Source organism: Anomalospiza imberbis, chromosome 16, assembly GCF_031753505.1.
Source record: "Anomalospiza imberbis isolate Cuckoo-Finch-1a 21T00152 chromosome 16, ASM3175350v1, whole genome shotgun sequence".
In the NCBI taxonomy this organism is placed as follows: domain Eukaryota; kingdom Metazoa; phylum Chordata; class Aves; order Passeriformes; family Viduidae; genus Anomalospiza; species Anomalospiza imberbis.
Window position 1 is genome coordinate 2,317,260 of NC_089696.1, and position 19,491 is coordinate 2,336,750.

The 19,491-nt window shown below is 45.2% G+C and overlaps 1 protein-coding gene across 1 annotated transcript in view; it reads right to left on the reverse strand.

The window, feature by feature from the left end:
- DNAAF8 (dynein axonemal assembly factor 8) overlaps nt 1–19,491 on the reverse strand; it is a 91,568-nt gene that overhangs the window by 50,710 nt on the left and 21,367 nt on the right. The window contains exons 10-12 of the mRNA XM_068206540.1: nt 13,228–13,419; nt 10,634–10,789; nt 4,955–5,149 (exon numbers count right to left, since the gene is read on the reverse strand). Coding sequence (XP_068062641.1) covers nt 4,955–5,149; nt 10,634–10,789; nt 13,228–13,419 — 543 coding nt within the window. The remainder of the gene's footprint in view (nt 1–4,954; nt 5,150–10,633; nt 10,790–13,227; nt 13,420–19,491) is intronic.

A 19,491-nucleotide genomic window follows, 5' to 3' on the forward strand; every position in this document is an offset into this window, starting at 1 on the left:
TTCTGTGCTGAGGTAACCTCTCCCTGCCAGCCCTGCTGAGCACACCAGGGGCAGCAGAGAAAGCACTTCTCGCTCTCTCTCGCTCAGCAAGGCTCATGTCTGATGGGATTCACCAAGTCCTGCCCCTGAATGAGGCAGCACCACTCTCAGACTCTCTCCTCTCCCCGCTGCCCTGTGCAGGAGCACAGTTTTCCTGGTAGAATCCAGATGAACACAATGCTGAGTGTGTTCCCTGCACATCTTCCCTCCCCACTGTGCATGTTCCCTTCAGATGGCTACAAAATTTAGTACAGGAAAGTGGAGGCACCACAGGAACAGCCCAGGCAGCAAAAAGTCTGGGATAGAGAGGGCTCATCAAGGAAGACATGCAGTTCTGGTGACTATTTCAGGAAGTTTGAAATGGATCTCACACCCCCTTGTTCCCCTTCTGGACTGGGAAAGGGAGATCTTAAACCACAGAAGACAGAATGAGAGAGTAGCTCCCAGCCTTTGTGCCCACCAGCACTAATGGCAAAGCACAGTAGCTCAAGAGCTCTTTAAAGCTGCTCTTTTTAGGAATAATGAATGATGGACACAATCTAAATGTGAGCTGTCAAATTTTAGGAAGAATGAAAACCTCTAATGTTTTATTCCTCTCCAAGCTGTGGCTTCATCTTTGTGCCAGCTCTGGTAGACATCAGTGTAGTCCTTCCTCCTTCTAAAGGTTAGGGGTTTTTATTTACAAATGCCAGTGGCTGCCTGAACTGCTGGCTCCATGAAAATAAATGCCAGACTCCAGCAGGACTCAGCCAGGGCCAAGATGTCACCTTCTGCCTCCTGAAGATATGGCCATGCAGCCATTCTGGGCTGCAGCTATGGATTATTTTCCATAAATGTAAATAGATGAAGTCCCAGGACAAACATTTCTCCCCCAGACAAGCCTTATCCATGTGGAATCTCCAGCCAGATGTGCTCTCACCCAAACTGCTGGTACAACGTGAGCTGGCTGCATAGCACACTCAGGCTGCCAGCCAGGCAAGACCTGAGCCTTTTCACTAATTCAGATGAAGACAAGCCACAGGCAAGATTTGAAAGCAAAGGGCAGAATGAACCTGTCTTTTTGAAGCTCCTGCTTTACAGCTTCAGCCTGGATGTCCCAGAGCCGAGTGCTGGGCTCCATGGCTGGCACTGCCAATGCTGCAGGGCTCATCCTACCACATCTGCTTTGGGTGAGCCCATGTGGAGGAGCTCTCCTGGGTGTTTTATCCCTCCCCAATGCCCAGTTCAGCTGCACAACAATCAGATCTTTCAAGCTTTGGAGGAGGAAAGCACAGCCCTGAACTGAAGCTAGGAGCTCACAGCCATGTGGGGCTCAGGTCTGGCAGCTGAGCAAATTGTGCTGCTCTCCAGGGGGCTCAGGCAGCATCTCCATCCCAAAACATGGCCCAGCTTGGGTGCTGCTCACACAGCATGAAATGAGAAAGAACACATGGGGCAATAACCCCAAATCAAACCATAACTGCCCCCAGCACAGGCACTGAACCACAGCAAAGCCCAGTTCCTGTAGTTTGGGATGTGTGAAAGGCAGAGCCCACACAGCCACAGGCCTGCAGAGCTGGGTGAAAGGCTGATGTGGCAATGAGTAGCAGTTCCCTGAGCATGCCTCCCTCAGCACTGAAATTAAAAGAAGTTACAGCAAAAGACAGTGGAAGTTGCTGAAGGCAACTCAGCAGGGCCAAGGCCACGGTGCTTGTCAATGAAATAATGTCACAGCACTCAGAGCCTGAACTCAGAGAGCTCAGTGCTCTCACTGAGCTCATCTGAAACAGACTCACAGACCTGAAAGATCCTCTGCAAGTGCCTCCCACTCCCTCTTCAGAGGCTGCACACAGAGCTTGGGAATCTCAGCTCTAAATCTGTGCCTCAAGTGCACAGAGCAACAAGTGCTGCATCTGGGGCTGCTTCCACAGGGATTTCAAATTTCAGCAGCAATGTCAAGCTCTTCATGTAGCCAACATGGTTATTTCAGAATTTGAAATAAAGTATGCAATTTTCAAAGCTTCTGTGTGTGAGAGCTCCTATGGCAACACAGTTAACATCAACTCCAGCAGGGAAAGCCCAAAAATCTGAAATTCTACATGAAAGAACTGCTCTACTTTCTGCCAGCCCCCTGCTACACATCAGCCTTGCTGTTAGGTCAGCCTGTGCTGCTGGGCATTTTCAGCAAGCCTGGGTTACAATACTGGGGCAAATTCAACTCCCTGGACCCAGTTCTGGGATTCTTATCTACAATTAACCAGAAAAAAGGATAAAAATTTAAAAATGCAGCTTTGCTTAAGCAAAAAGTAAGGAGGAAACTTTGTGTAGACCTGCCCTTAATCACTGCTATTTGAAAAAATCCTCACAAACTTTGTGTCAGAGCAGGGAAGCTACTAAAGGAGCAGCATGAGGAGAACTGATCACCAGGAGGTGCAACAAAATCAGTTTTCTGGAACTTAAAGTAAAAAATCTCCTTCACCTTGACTTAGGGATGTCTGTGGACAGAGGAGGAGGGATGGAGGTTCCCCTTCTTCCTTAAAAGTTCCCTGGAAATGCAGCTATGCCCTGACTCCTCTGTCCTGGCAGGCACCTGCACAGGTTGGGAGTTCAAGGAGATGCTCTGGAAGGTGACCATCAAAGGCTGCACCTTTTGGGCAAATGTCCCAATGTCCAGAAAAACTGAGGGAGAGGAAAAGAATTCCAGCATGGACCAAACAGGCTGAGGAAAAGCAGCATCAACACTTGCTCTGTGTGTGTTGTCTGTATCCCAAAGGGGAAAGTTTGCATCCTGAGGCTTAGCAGCAGAAGTACTTTTATTTTATGCTAAAATGAAGAAATCCTCTTTCTGCTGACAGGGGACCTTGCAGTTAACAGCTTCCACAGGGATGTTGTCACTCCCAACCCAAGCTGGGCTTTAATGACTGCATTGTGAGCTGCTGCTCCTATCAGGAGTGAATTGCTGCAGGTTAATAGGCTCGTTGCACAGCACTCATAAAAATGCCTCCAAAAACCAGCACAGGCAAAGCAATCTGTTTGAGGTCCAGAACAGGCAGAAAATCCAGCAGACAAATTGACTGAAAACAAGACATTGGCTCATGCACTAACAGACAAAAAGCATAAAGGTTATTACAATTACTGCTGGCAATTGCTCCCCAGATCACACACAGAGCTGCTCAGTACACAACAGCTTCCCTCTCCCTTCATTTCTACCCTTTTTTTTCCCACCATCCTGCCAGGATTTCTCTCTCAGATGCTGATCTACCTGGAGCAAAAGCAGGGATTCACTGCATGCCCCTCCAACACGTGGGCACAGGTTCTTTGGGCTGCTTAGTTTTGTACACACTGCCTCAAAACAAATCCAAATGTACAAAAAGCAAAGCATGGATCACTGGCCTTGTACCAAACCTTCAGACCAAAGAAGTTAAAAGAAGATGATACTGAGTTTTCTATGCAGCCCTTTTTGGTTGCATTTTAATGACACTTGGGAACATTCTCAGTTGGTAGCACTTTGCAAAGCTCCAGGGCAGACATCAGGGTGAGCTGCTGCCTGCTGAGAGAGTGGCTCATTGAGCCTTGCTTTGGAAATCAGCCTTGCTGCCTAACCAGCTATGAAAATGTGGCTGTCCCACCCTGGCAGTGTCCAAGGCCAGGCTGGATGGGGCTTGGAGCAGCCTGGGACAGTGGGAGGTGTCCCTGCCCATGGCAGAGGTGGAACAAGATGGGCTTTAAGGTCCCTCCCAACCCAAACCATGCTGTGCTTCCATAACTCTGTGAAAAAGCCACAACACACAGTGGTCTCAGCCTCACCCAGGCCTGGGGGGCACAGAGCACTTGAACTTGGGAAGAGAATGTGGTTTTTAAATTGACTTAATGTTTTCCATGGCATCAAGGCAAAGATCCACCCCCAGAAAGCACCTGCTATCTTGCTGTTCAATTCCTAATGATTTATAATTCCTCTAATAAGGGATTTGCATAAAAGCCCTGGCTGTTTTAAATGATGCCTTATTTTATGCCTTAAAAGCATAGAGCAGATTTATCTTTCACAAGTGTGTCAGACTCTTTATGTCTCTTGCTTCTGCTTGAAAGCCATAGTGACTGCAAATCAACAACACTAAGCCTCCTTTTCCTGCACACAAGTGGGATAAACCTTTAGGCAAATTGCTAAGTGCACTGCTAAACCCCTAAGCTTTCATGGCATTGATTCTCACAGAGTCATAATAATCCCCAACTCTGGTTGAAATGGCAGAAAAGTTCTCATGCTACATCATTTTCAAAATTAAAACTTCATTGTGAACAATAATTGCAGGCTTTGCCATTCCCTGGAATTGTGTCAAGGTGTCAAGGGTTTTGTTCATCTAAAAATATTGGGAAAAGACCACAATTGTCCAAAGGCTGGTGCTGCTGTGGGAAAGAAATAAACAAAACATTCCCTCAAAATGTATAGAAATCCATTTGAAAACCCACTTTAAGTATTTACACCAAGGTAAAAAAGGCTGGTAAAGGCCTAAAAGCACCATTGGATGACCTCAAGGAATAAATTCCCCCAATTAGTATAAGGAATTCTCGTAACATTTCATTCGGTGGAATATTTGTTGTGGAGCACTTGCTAATCTGACAGAAGTGAAAGGTTAATTATTATTCTGCTTCTAGACAGCAGTGAGTGCTCCTGCAGACATTTCCATGCAGGCAAGAGATTGGAAGCACTTGATTTGGAGAGGTGCTGTGTCCTTGTAGCTCACACACTTCCCTGGAAATCCACAGATATTAAAATCACAGAACTGAATCACAGAATATTCTAATATTAGAAACAATTGTTTTCAAATTTTGTTTAAATCCTTTGCTAAAGCAAATGAGAATATCTGTTAACACTGGGAAAACAACTTTTACTGGACCTGATCAGAAAATAACCAGAAGTCCAAGCATTTGTGTACAGTACCTGAGGGTCAGGATTAACAGCAGTGATGTTACTGAGCAGGACAGAGGGAATTGCAGGAAGAAGGGGGCACAGCTGGCTTTGGAACTGACTGGCCAGTTCATCTCTCCACCAAATAAGATCTGGAAGCCATGTAGAGGTCAGAAAAGCAGAAATCTTCTGGTAAAAGCTGGATGTTCCCTGGAGATGTTCTGCAGTCTGCAAAGAGCCAGTGGTAAAAGCTTTGGTGATGGTTTCAGAAACTCTGTACCTTGCACCTGCAGCAGCTCCTCCTCTGCCCACAGCCATCCCAGACCCCAGCTCCACACAGCTGCCCTCAGATTCTCCAAACCAACCCCTGCTGTGACACCCTGCACCTCCCAAACCACTGCACCCTTCATCCCATCTCATGCCATCCATCAGCTCACAAACCCTGCTCCAAAGCAGATCCCACCACACTCAGAGGGGGAGAAAAGCCCAGGAACAGGACCATAAACCAGCCCAATACAATGAAACATTAACTTCCAAAGACTTTCTTAGGGATATAAATGAAAACAGTTGTTAGTGCCTGTGGAAACCCAGGGCACTGGGAGTATTTCTCTGTCTGCTCTGGGGTGTCCTGACCCCCAGGGGAGCACTGACTTTGAGAAAAAGTCATTCATGGAGAAAACTTCCAAAGCCTCAAGGAAAATGAGAAACCACAAAAGTCTGAAAGAGATTGTAGATATTGTAGAGAGTGGTGTAGTATGTCACATGGGTGAGAAATTCAGGTTTTAGGATTTTTAGTATGTTATAGGTGGATACAAGATGGAGGATATAGGGTGTTGTCTTGAGTTCCCTTCTTTCTTCTTCTTCCTTCTTCTTGGGTTTAGGTGGTATCTTGTAATTGAGTAGAAAAATCCGCTTTGCGGGTCTTTGGGGGTCAGTTATTGGGTTAGAAAGGGAAATGATGTAGGTGTCACTTCTTAATTGGGTAGCTTAGTTTTTGATTAGACTTAAAAGGCCTTGTCACAAGAGACTGTTGGCCATTTTTGTGCTGTTTTTCCTGCACACAGAGTCTGGTGCCGACGGCGTGCTGAAGTTTTGATAAGATAACAATAAACAGAAGCTGCAGACTGAAAAAGTCCAATGTGACTCTTGTTCCTGACACAGAACTGCTCCAGGAGGGTCTCCCCTGCCAGGGGAGCCCCCAGGGAGTTGCCCAACTTGCGGCCCACAAACTCACAAGTGCCCCATTCCTGGAAGTGTTCAATGCCAGGGTGCAGAGAGCACTGAGCAATCTGGTCTAGTGCAAGCTGTCCCTGCCCATGGCAGAGGGTTGAAATTAGATGAATTTTAAGGTCCCTTCCAACCCAAACCATTCTGGCTTTTTTTAAAGATGGAGGCTAATATTAATACTGATACATTCATATTGAATTCTGCACTTCTAAACAACAGTTTTCCATCATTTAACCTCCCCTCTAAGCCTCATTGTTCTTCAGGTTGATTCTTAATTAGCAGGACATTCAGAGAATAAAACCAGTGACCTCAAGGAGACCTAATTAGAAATTAACAGACTCAACAACTGTGCAGAACATCTTCTCTCCACCAGTTACTCAGAGGGAAGTGAAGGAACTGTTGCAGTCTCACCTCAGATCTGGGGCAGTTGTGGATGCCACAATATCAGAAGGATCTGAAGCTGTTGGGGAGTGCCCAAAGGAGGGACATGGGCATGGGGAAGGGTCTGAGGAGCAGCTGAGGACACTTGGATTGTTCAGCTGGAGAAGGAGACTGAGGGCAGAGCTCGGGGGGGCTGCAGCTCCTCCCGAGGGGCAGCTCCAAGCTCTGGCACAGGGACAGGGAATGGCTGGAGCTGGGCCAGGGCAGGCTCAGGCTGGATTTTGGGAAAGGTTCTTCCCCCAGAGGGTGCTGGGCACTGCCCAGGCTCCCCAGGGAATGGGCACAGCCCCGAGGCTGCCAGAGCTCCAGGAGTGCTTGGACAATGCTCAGGCACAGGGTAGGATTGTTGGGGTGTCTGTGCAGGGCCAGGAGCTGGGCTGGGTGATCCCTGGGAGTCCCTCCCACTCAGGATATTCCATCACTCTGTGATTATTGCAGCTAAAAATGAAGCTCAAGGAGGAAAACCCCAAATCAAAGGACAGAGATTGGGAGCTCCTCTGAGCCTCCAGAGAATGAAGTGATGGAGGGGCACAGAGAAGAGCCCCAGAGCTGCACACAGTGCCAGTGGGATAACTGGGAATGCCTGGCAGATTCCTACAGAGCAGAGGCTGTACAAATCTAATTCCCATGTACAAATCTAATTCCTATCAGAATGGAACTGCAGCCTGTCTCTGAGCAACAGGGATTACAGGAGGTGAGTGTTTTGGCATTTCTTCTGACAACAAGAAACCAAGACCAGGCAGGGATGTTGAAATCTGACTCACTTCTAGCAGCTGTTTGGAGGAGGACAGAAATAAAATCACCTTAAACTACCCCCCAGAAAAACTGATAAAAATGAAAGGAAACATAGCACAACCAGTGGATATAGGAATAGATGCCATCCCAGTTGAATAACTCCAAAGGCTTATTGATGTGTAAAGAACAGGAGCTTTTGCCTGGAGAAGGCACTATTATAATTCTATTTATAACTATTAGACCTTGGGGCAGAGAATCAGAACGTGATAAATAATAAAAGATACACAGATGACAATGAAGTGGCCAGTAATTTAAAAATTGGTGGCTCAGAGCCCCCTTCTGGGGCTGGAAATGGACTCTGGGCTCCCCACATTAGTATTAAAATATCATTTGTCATCATGGTTAACATTTACAGATACTTGGTCTTTTTTGCATCATCCAAAAAAAAGTAAATTAAGGTCTCCCTAAATTCTTATAGAAAACAGATGCAGCAAAAGCACCAATCATATTTTAAAGGCAAGCCCTGAAAAGTGTCTTTTTGTGCCCACAGGAGACAACTGGAACAAGAACCAGTAAGTGTCCCAACAGGATTTTGTTCTTCAATTCAGCCGCTGAAAACTTGCCCATTGAGAGGACAGTGGGAGAGTGAGGGCTGCAGTGTGAAGAATACTGTCCACGTTTCTCTCCACAGCAGCTGAAGCTGCCCAAGGGCAGGATCAGGGAGAGACTTGTTGTCATTTTCCTTGTCTCTGCTGGGGCTGACATCCCAACTTGTGTTGTTCTTCCCAGCTCTGATCTCTGCAGCAGCTCTACAAATGCCTCAGGAAAGAAAGACTGACACAAGTCAGTGCTACCACAAAGAGCCTCTAATGAGGGACAGGAAACCTAAGTCCTGCTTGGAAGAGCTGCCCCAACCCCTGAAATGTCACTGCTGTGCAATGGAGCTGAGCTCAGAAGTTTTTCATGATCAGGGTGGGCAGGCCCTGGCACAGGGTGCCCAGAGCAGCTGTGGCTGCTCCTGGATCCCTGGAAGTGTCCTGGACAGGGCTTGGAGCAGCCTGGGAGAGTTGGATTAGGCTAGTTCACAATGCGAACTGGCAGCTTCCAAATTAATATATTTTTAAAAATACTTTTACCATGAATGCATTCCCACAAGAGTTACTAATACTTTACAACAAGGACAAGACTTTCTAATTATAGACAATGACAGTAATAGAATTCTTAGATTTTCAGTTTTTCCAGCTATCATCTCAGCAAATTGTAATGAAGAGCTGATGATTTTAGCTCTTACTTACAATGCTCCAATGGTAATTCAACCAAAACCAACAATAGCTATTGCTATTGCATTACCAATGAATATAAATAAGCAAGTTGTATACAGAGAAATGCCTTGTAAGAGTTTTAGCCCAGTGCCTAATGCCCTTTAGATAAAATGTACTTTAAGAATTCTCTACAAATTCATTTCTCACATTAGGTGTCCCAGCTTCTTGCAGGGATTTGGACTGGATGGCCTTGAATGGCCCCTTCCAATCCAAACCATTCTGTGATTCCATGAGAAGGACAGGGAAAACTGCACAGTTTGTTCCATCAGGTTGTGACTTAACCCTTCCCAGCTCCAACCAAACACTCAGAGCAGCCTGAGCCCACAGCTCCAGAAATTCATTCAGTTCTGTAACCCTGAGGAAATATTTTGAGCATATTCGGTGCTCAATAATTTTGGTGCTTTGGCCAAGCCCTCAGCTGGAATCAGCAGAGAGAAGGTCAGGCTCTGCCCCTCCATTCACTTGGCTCCACAGAGGAAACACCTTGAATTCAGTTGCCTTGGGCAGAAGCCAACACCAAATCCTTGTCCAGTCCAGCAGAGCCTGGTCTCATCAGCCTCTGCCCAGGGCTGCTCAATCATTAGTGGAAAAGCTGCTCATTGTTTTGAGCTGGGCTTTTTTGGTAGTGTTTTAATCATGACATTTGGTGCCAGCATCCATTATTTATTTTCAGGAGCAGTGGAGCCACAGCTGTGAAGCTCCAGGTTTTGTGATACAACATGGGAAATTCAATCTTTGCTGCTCCCATGCAGCAGCTGCAAGTGAAGGGGATGCTGAAGTGTGTTTTAAAAACGTGTTCACACATCCTGATCCATTTAGGCTCCCCATGGTGTGGCCAGCACAGGCACGTGGGGGTGAAGCAGGCAAAACCAGAGTAGAAAATCCACTACCAGCTCACTGAAGCCACAGAAGCTGCTTTGAGCCACCTGAGAGGAACTCAGCAACCTCAGCAGAGCACAGGGCAGCACCTCAAAGGTTCCTCAGCCACAGGACAGTTACTCAAGCAAGTGGCTCTCAGAAGATCTGGGGGACACAGGGATTGCTGCTCCCCACATCCACCTGGCCACACTGCCCAGCAAGAGTCACCCACACTGCTCAGGTAAAACAGGTATTGACACCAGGCAACAGTGGCAATACTACCTAAAAAACTGTCTCCAAAAAAGCTCTAGGTACAAGTTGCTTCAGCCTGTATCAAATCAGCTCTGTGAAGGACAGAACCAACACAGCAGAGCCCAGAGCTGCAATTTCAGAGCTCTGTGTTCAGGACAGGAGTTCATATCATGTCTTATATCACATGTGCCACCTGCATGTGCTAAATTTCCAGCCTGTGTGCAAGACCTTCCAGTTTTATTGCACAGCTCAGCCTCTGGGGCCCACCAAAATGGAGGGCACAGGCTCATGTCCTGCTTTCAGGCCTCAGCTCCTGGCAGCCAAATAAAAATCCTCCTCCTGTGCCACACTCTTCACATGGTTAAGATAAAGGAGGAAAAACCAGAATAGGTGCCAAAAAATGTGTCTCCTCCAAATCCAGCTAAATTTCTGCAGTGTGAGGTTACAGCTAATGAGCAATTGACAAAAAATGATGCCACAGAGAGCTGGTTTCTGGTCTGCACATATCATAAATGCAGCATTGTTGGATTATGCCCTTTTCTGACTCAGAGATGGGGGAACTGAGAGGCGTTTTTAAAACTTTCATTCTATTTTCAGTCTCATGTGAAGGGTGAGACAACACAGATGTTAAAATTCAAGCTATCCCAATTAGAAGCCTCAATGCCATAACCTAACTGAGGAGAGCTTGGGTTGGCAATCAGCTGTAAACAATCCTTCAGTTCCACAGCACAGGGCTGTCCCCCATCCCAATCTGGGCAGCTCTTCCACTGCTCTGTCCTGCCCTGCTGGAATCTGAGCTTGAATTGGCACATCCAGGCCTGGTGCTCAGTGCAGAGCAGTGCATGCACAACTACCAGGTGTAAATGCTGCTACTCACTCCTGACTCGTGGGTCTGGGGGCAGCTCCGGGCTGAAGGTTCCTCTGGTGCCACCAGGCAGGCGTAGAGGGCCAAGCCTTCCTCTCTCCAGGCCTGCTGCAGCCCCACCACCTCAAATGGAGCTTTGGGGCCATCCTTCCTCTTCACAGGAGGCACCTGGAAATCCATTGGAACATAATTCCATTTTAGAAGGACTGAAAAAAACCCCGTTATCTTGCTCTCTTGCTTTTGAGTAGAGCCCCACAACAACCCAGGGAGAACTCTGCTTTGATTAGTAGATTAGCTGTGGTTTAGCCAGTAGAAAAATCAATAAAGACCAAATTAAATAGGAATAACACATTGCTTTCGATAAGCCATAGGATTTATTTTCACAATGAGGACTTGCAAGCTCTGACTTCCACCAGTTTCATTATGTGGAAGCAGGAATTCCCATTATTTCCCTGGTCCAGCAGGGGTGAGCACAGAGCCCCTGCCAAGGCTGCCCAGAATGTTCCTGTCACAGCAGCACCTGTGTGCCTTTATCAGTGACACTGAGATCAATCCAATCTCAGCTACAAATCAATGCAAAGGGATGATGCCATGCCAAGGGGCTGCTGCAGGCTTCCCTAAGAAGCCCAAATTAATAGCCCAAACCCCCTCAATCCCCATCCTGTGAATCCCCTTTTAGCTGGGCTGAGGTGATTTCTTTTTCATGGATTTTTTTGTGTGTGTGGGAGGAAAACATTCTATTTTCCAGTTTTTAAATCTGAATTAAAGCAAAAAGGGTAAAAAGTTATTTCGGCAACCCCAAGAGATAAATTACTATTGTGAATATCAGTTTAAATCCAGGGAGAAGGTTCCAGGAGGACAGACTATGCCCTGACTCTTTAGGTTGCTCAAAGTTAGATAAAACATAATCCACTTTAACATGCAAAATACATTAAAATCTTGATCATAAGTTGGAAAAGAGAAAGGGGAGACACTTGAAACAGCCTGGAAAGGCACTGGGATGCTGCAAAATGTCCAGGGCAGCTGGTGAAAAGGGACAGAAAACTCTGGGAAAGCCATACACAGGGAATCAGCAAAGCCAGGAGAAAGTAAAAGCAGAGGTACCTGATCCAGAACATGATCTGGATGGAGAGAAAGGCAAGTCTGAGCTACAGGACTGTAATTCCCTCCCAGGCCTCTGGTGGATGCAGAAACTCCAAGTCTTGTTCTCCTGGTTTATACCATCACCAGTATCTAGGTGCATTATCAGCTCTATTTACTGCATTTACAGGGAGATAAAGGCCTTTAAAAACATGCTTTTAACACAAGGCCAGGCTGGGTTTCAAACTGCTGCACAGCTCAGCTGGATCACTCAAAACACCAGCACCAAATCCTCCACTGCTTTGAACACTGGATTCCCATGGGGAATTCTGCACCATCCAGGGGAGCACTGCTCCCAGCTGGCAGCATCCAGCACATCTCCACTGGAATCAGTAAGGATATGCTGATTTACACCAGCCAGTCCATGGAATTGCATGGATTACCAGATGAGAATTTGGTCTAAAAATGCCTCAACATTTCCAATTCTTTCAGTGAAAGAAATGAAAACTTCGTTGCTATCCAACAGCAATTTCAGAGCCTGTGTAGAATAAATTGGTGGATTTTACCCCAGTTCTTCTTGGGCACAGAATCCATCTGAACATCTGAGCCTACACCCAGCAGAGTCACACAGCCCTGGAAGCCGAGGTACCCTTTCAGACTCAGAGAGAACTGCTGCAAGTCAGAGCTCAGTTGGGGTTTTTTTTGGTTTTTTATGGGAATAACACAAGGGAAGAGAGCTCACACTGCAGCTGGTCACAAGCCAACGAGTCTGAATGGAAAATTCAGGATGCAGGGCTGTTCCAGTGGCACTTTTCATTAGCACTGAACTAACACTAAAGAATGTTAGCAATGTTTTAATGCAAGCATGAACATCATTAACAATTAATTGTGTTTAAGGGGAGTTTAAGTGATTTAAAAGCCTGGCTGCTCAGGGTGAAATCTACCTTGACTGTGTGGATCAGTATTGGTATCCCAGTCTCTCCCAGGGAAAAGAATAAGGCCACTGAGCAGTGTGGGAAGGAAAAATATACATCGAGGAGGAAAAATACACTGTTTTCCCTTGGGAATAAAGGGTAATATGGATGGGAAAGAGAGAGGATGGGGTGGTTTCTTTAGAGGAGAAAAACAGGTGAACCACAGGACAATTAAGGCAGCTCCTCACTTGTTCATAGCACTCTTGACTATGAGGAAGGGTCTGTTATTATCTTGAACAGTGAAAACCAGGAACCTGTGTCCATTGCCAAGGACAAAGCCTAACACCCAGCAGTCACTTTCAACAACTGAAAATCTGGCTCAATTTTTCACTTCTTCATAAACTCCAGACACAACCCAGCTCCACTGACTCCGGCGAGACTTTTATTTACAGACTCTGAGGTGAATTAGAACATAATTTCCACTTTGTTCAGCCACTGTTTTGTAGCTCTTGAGGGGAAAAAAGGAGATTTCAAGAGTGATTATGTATTCACTGGAGGTCCAAACACAGCCCTCACCACCCAGAGCCTTTTGTGCCAGGTCACTGCACTCACCAGGGACAGCAGCCAGGTCACGAGGGCCAGGTAGATGTTGGCTGCTCCCAGCACCTTGTCAGGCACCTGCCCCTCACACTGATCCATGGCCACTTGGCCACAACTTGCCAGCCAAATGGTAAGCAGCAGCACCTCCTTTTTCACACTGTAGGATCCAGGCAACGTGTCAATAGCTGGCAAAAAAGAGGCTTCCTGTCCAAAAAAAGATAGCATGAAAATGAAAGTCACTTGGATTACTGGAAGTATATTCATCATCAGGAATTAATTATATTCATTGCCATCACAGGAGGGGCATTTAACACCCAGAGAGCATTTATCAAAGAGGGAGAATGAGCCATAAAAGCCAGGTTGTTCTATCAGTGACACCTGCCTGAGCACTGCAGGTTTTCTTGGACAGCTGTCACCTGGGTCCTCATTTAGTCACACACTGCCTGGTGAATGGAAGGTTACACAGTCACAGCTGGAAAAGTGTGATTGAATTTATTCTGTATTCAAGACTCAGTGTTTGGGGCTTTTTTCTTAATCACTGAAAAGCCCTCAAACAAGCCTGACAGTGTGAAAACTCATTATTTTCTGCTTCACCTAGCATCCCCTCATTTCAGAGATGAGGTCACAGTTAAGGGAACTCACCTCCTTTCTTTACTTCAGCATTGATAGTTGGTTATTTAGGATGCAAATTCCCTCTCCTTTAAGAGAACTGTTCAAAACACAACTTCAACTTGAACTGTGGACTTACAGTTTTTTGTCTTTCCACAGATGCTGCAGCTGTAATTATTGGCTGTCTTCCTCTTCCTATCTATATTCAACTTGATGCCCCTGACATTTCTTTGGTAAATTAAGCAGCAAGTCCTTAAAATCCCAAAGATTCTCCAATACTGCTCCTCAATAGTTACCATCACAGAATCATGGAAGGGTTTGGCTTGGAAGGAGCCTTAAAACTCATCTTCTTCCACCCCTCCCACAGGCAGGGACAACTTCCACTGGACCAGGCTGCTCCAAGCCCCATCCAACCCGGCCTCATGTTTTCAGTTGCTCCATGTAGCCCATAATGAGGATTTCTGCCCACACCACTACACTGAATGAATCTTAATTTGATTTACCTGAATTTACTCTGAAAGCAAAGTAAGCGAAATCCAATTACAGTCACTTTAATTCTGAATTAGAATGTCCAAAAGTGTGTTTCACGACTAATCCACTTGACAAGTTAATGTAGCTTGACTTTTGTGCTGGTCCTCTAAACAGACAACTTAAAATGGTTCAACAAGGAATCAAACTAAAGCAGCTCTACTGTGTCACCCAGTGTTTTGGTACCAAATAAAACTGTAAATTAGTAACAAAGGCAAATCAGTCATGCAAACGTGTGTGATGCTGCAGATCTGTATTAATTCATGTTGCTGTAGTCCTGGGGTGCCAACAGAATTCCTCAGGGCTTTGACTCTTCCACTGAAATCCCCTGAGGAAGAGACCTTGGGAGAAACTCTGAGACCATGAGGGAAAGTGACCTTCCCCTACACCCTGTGTTGGAGAAAGGATTCTTCCCTCTTCCCTCAACAAGGGTGTGGGGATCAATGAGAGGAGGTAATTTAAGAGCTAATGACATAAACAGGATCTATAAGTAATGTTTCAGCAGGAAATCTTCTACTATTCCAATCTTCCTTGGCCCAGAAGGTTTTCTGACCAAAATCAGGGAAGTTTACTCATTAAAGCTCTTTCTGACTGAAGTTTTGGTGAAGGCTGGACCTTCTCTCTCCTCCCTCTGCCACTCTCCTCCCCTCAACAAGAAACTAAGTGTAGAGCTTGAATAACTTCTGAAATATTAAGACTAATAAAAAAAAAAAAAAAGGAGCTAATCCAGTTTAATTCTGGGCAAAAATAGCTGAAGAAAGATACAACTGGTGCTTTCTGGGTATGGCTTCCCACAGCACTGCCCAGTTTACACCAGTCTGCAGAGGAGAGTTCAATCTGCCCATGTTACACTGGCTTTTATTTGTGAAGTATTAGGTCATAAAAAGTCTAAAATTACTCAAATGCTGGGCTATTTTTGGTTGCTCTGGCTGGAATTGTGCTGTCACTCAAAGACAGCAGCTGATTGCAGTCAAGTGCCAGCAATTACCAAAGAGTAAATAAGATAAAATTTCCTATTCCCAAATTCTTGCTATTTTATTTTGCAATTATAGTTTATGTCATGACAAGTTGCAGCCCTTCAGCTCAGTTTCCCAACCACCCTCCATGCCCAGCTCTGGCCTTTTTTCCTCCATGCTCACACAACAGTGCAAGGAGGAGCAGCAACCACAGTGAGCAGCCAAGGAGTGACCTCTGCCCAAATCCACAGCACAGGGAAATGAGGAAAAAGGAATTGCAAGATAACTTCAGGACAGGCACATAATCCAGCCTGCAGTGACAGCGGTGCTGAACTTCCACAGAGGAGGGGCAGGGATGGATGGGATATTGGGAAGGAATTGTTCCTGGCAGGGTGGGCAGGCCCTGGCACAGGGTGCCCAGAGCAGCTGTGGCTGCCCCTGGATCCCTGGCAGTGCCCAAGGCCAGGATGGACAGGGCTTGGAATGACCTGGGACAGTGGAATATGTCCCTGCCCATGGCAGGGGTGGCACTGGATGGGCTTTAAGTTCCTTTCAACCCAAACCATTCTGTGATTCCATGATAATCCCAAAGGAAGCTACTATTCATTAAAAAGTAATTTTAAAAAGCAGAATTTTACCTTCATATTATTCTTATAATTTTAAATCAGAGCTGTTTGTAATAACAGTAAGCCAAGGCCTGGTGGGCACAAGACTGCCAGCCAAGATTAAGATCATTTTATTTCTAATAAAATAGCTCAGAGTGGTTAAATGATGCTTTTGTTGATGTTTTTTAAAAGAGTAGTTAGCATTACTCTTCCTACACATCCATGTTAGATTGGACAAAGAGTTTCAAAGACTGGGAAACATTAATGCCAAAGCTGTGAGAGACTAGAATGACCAAGTGTAGGAGCCAGGCAACAACTTCACAAAGATTTCCCAGCAGAATCAACTCATCCAGCCCAAGGAGTTCTCCCAGTGGCAGGATAGGCCAAGGAAAAACCAATTTTTTACTTTAATAGATACAGTCTCTCCTTTTGAGGCAAACAAAAACTTCAATATTTCCCTCCTAGCACCTTTTCCAACACTAACACGGAAGCAAGGCAGCATGTTCCATCCAAATACCCTCCCTACTCCACTGGAGAGTCTGCAACAGCAAAAGCTCCATCCAAACATCCCCTGCTTGGAAGAGAGGTTAAACTCACACAATCTCCTTCTTCACCACAGAGGGGTGAGTGAGGGAGAAGGGGAGGAACAGGAAGACTGTCACTCTCATTGGCTGGAGGTTTAATCAAAATAATTGTTTTCAGCCCTGTCTAAATTTATCCTCCTATGTCATCTGCACCCTAGCTTGGATCCCAGATTTAAGAGGCAATCCCTGATGAATGGCAAATTACTGACTGCAGAACTCTTTTGCCAAACGATGCATCTGCTGTGGGTTTGTAAATGTGAGCTGATTTCTAAGTGCTGGAGCAGCTCGAGCTCATCTCTCTAATGAACCTTCCCCCCTCATTGCACAGCTGCTCTGGCATTCCATGTTCCTGCTCTGCCCTGGACAGAGCTCATGGTACAGGACATAACCATGATGATTGTGTGGTTATATCCCCGTTTTCCACACAGTCACATGGGAAATGTAGGATTTTTAGGACACATTTAACAATTCTGGCCATCTAAGGCAAAGCAGATTATCACTATTCCACGGCTTCTAAAAATTCTTGCATTAGATGAAGACATATTGGAAATGTCAAGTGTTTGTTCATTTTCATTCTGTGGGGAAGGAAAAATTATGACAATGCCATCTGTTAGATGATTTGAAACTCCACATTAAAGCATGGAATAAACCCTGAAACCATTCAAAAAACTGCATTATCACTGCAAAGTGGGAGCAAGGGGTGAGAATGAGGAGAGGATCTGCAGTTCCTGCATGCAACTGGCAGAACACTCTGGAATTAGGAAGTTGACTTTTCCTGACAAAAAGGAGAGTGCAAGTGCTGTTTAATGGTCTGAATGGTCTTTCTGTAAATGCATTTCTGTACCAGAGTCACTCTGTAGCACCACTGCTTTTCTGAGCATCATGCTGAGGTTATGGATCTGAAAAACATGATGGGGGCAAGATGGTATTGAAATTTCTGATGTGGATGAGGCTCAAATTGCTCAAATGGAGGAATTATGGTGCTCCAAAGCAGATAACTCTGCCAAGGGAGGTTGCAGGGATTCAGGGAGCTGTGTAATGGAGCATTATTTGCTCTGATCTCCATAGTTTTCAATTCACTTAGAGCACTCCAGATCGTGAGAGTTTAAGTTAAAAATATCATAATAAACTAAATGTCTTCGCTGACAGTTTTCTTGTTCTGGACAATTATTCTTAGTCTTGGGCATGAAGAATAAAACCTCTTAAGTGCACTACGGGAATTCTCAGAGGCTTCACTGGAGTTAATGGCTCATCTATCAAAGATGTGCATAAACGGGGCAAGGATCTGATCTAGAGGATTTGTGAGCAGAGACATGCTGTGGATCACACAGGATCAAAATAGTTTTGGTCCAGTTCAATAAGTTAAAAAAAAAAAAATCAAATAACCAGTAACAAACAGCTTTTTTTTACATATAATTTCTTCTTTATTTCTGAGAAGTGGGAAAATTTTCTGACAAAGGCTCAGCTCAGGTAAACACTGACCTGAGAAGTGCATTAAAATTGAAACCAAAGTAACACTGAGTCTTATTTGCGTTTGTTTGCTTTCCAAGCCATAATCATTAAAAATGAGAAGTGCCTTTTCCATGATTGGTGTTTACACTCCAGTAACACTTGGAGAGGCTCAGAAGGATTCCCAGCCTCATTGTGCTGGTGTTCTGAGCACATGTAACAAAAAGTTCCTCCTCTAATGAGTTTATACTCCTGGTTAATGAGAAGCAGCTGAAATGAGTAAAGGAAGTTTAATTACTCAAACATTTCATGTGAGCACAAGAGTGGGAATGGGGAACTTGTGCCTCAGTCCTGGCTCTGGAATGAATATTTCTCTGTGGAACTGTAAAGTGAGGATAATATTTCCTTATCCTGGTCCCTGTCTAGCTGGATTAATTATCAAGACTCTGTAAAGTGCTCCAAAGAGGAAGAGTGTAAGATTATCAACAAACTTTCAAAATTAACCTCTGTTCCCTTTCCTGCTCCTCAAAGTGTTGTGACCTCTCAGCCCCTCAGCGTGATCTTATCTGCATCTTCCACTTGCTCTTCAAAGGATTCCAACCTTCCTCACACATAAAATGTGTCAGCACTTCCAGGCCCTCCAAGGGAAGGGAATTGCCTGTGCTCATTTGGAAATGATGGGACAGAGCATGGAATTGGTCCTCACTCAGCCATCTGAAATCTAGGCTGGCCTTTGGCATGTGCTCCAAGCTGGGTTTAAATCCTATGGAAATGGCTCTGCTCAGATACTCCAAGAGATTCCCAGGGGGTTGGAACAAGAGAATTCTGAAGGTCCCTTCCAACCCAAACCATTTGGGATTGGTTCTATGATTCACCACATATTTATCAACTTGGGGAAAGCCTCATTTTTTTTCTTCCCATCTATTTATCTTTTATCTTTTTTATTTATCATTTCCCCTTATACTCTATGGAAATCCCCAAAGAAATAAAGGATAATAAAGGGTCTGGAGGAGGAAACTGCTCAGCTGCTTTATCAGGAAGTTTTAGCAGAGCTAAAGTGGCTTGTTCTACAGACTGTCAGCTTCCAATTAAAATGGATTGTATCCAGTTTATCACAGGCTCTGTGCTCTTCCCTTCAGCTATAAAACACCCTTCAGACCTGTGAATTTGGGGCTTTGTGATCTTGAGAACTTCTAAGTGCTTACAGTGCTCCCTGGAGCTCGTGAGAACTCCAGGTGCTTGGCACAGAGCTGGGTAGAGCTCTGTGTTTGCAAAATAAAAATAACTACACAATTCTTCCACTCCATAATCTCAGATAAAGCCCTGAATTCCATTCCCTGCCACTGAGAATAATGCCCCATAATGAGTATTTGTGGAATAATGTGTTTACAAGTTGTGACCAAGCTTATCCCCGTGTGCTGAAATTTGGAACACAAGCCCAGCCTAAGTCAGTGCTGAACAAGAAGGCATGAGGAAAACCAGGAGTGTAGTTTAAATCCTGCAGTTCCTTTAACAGACAAGCCTGTACATCCCCTTGGAAGAACA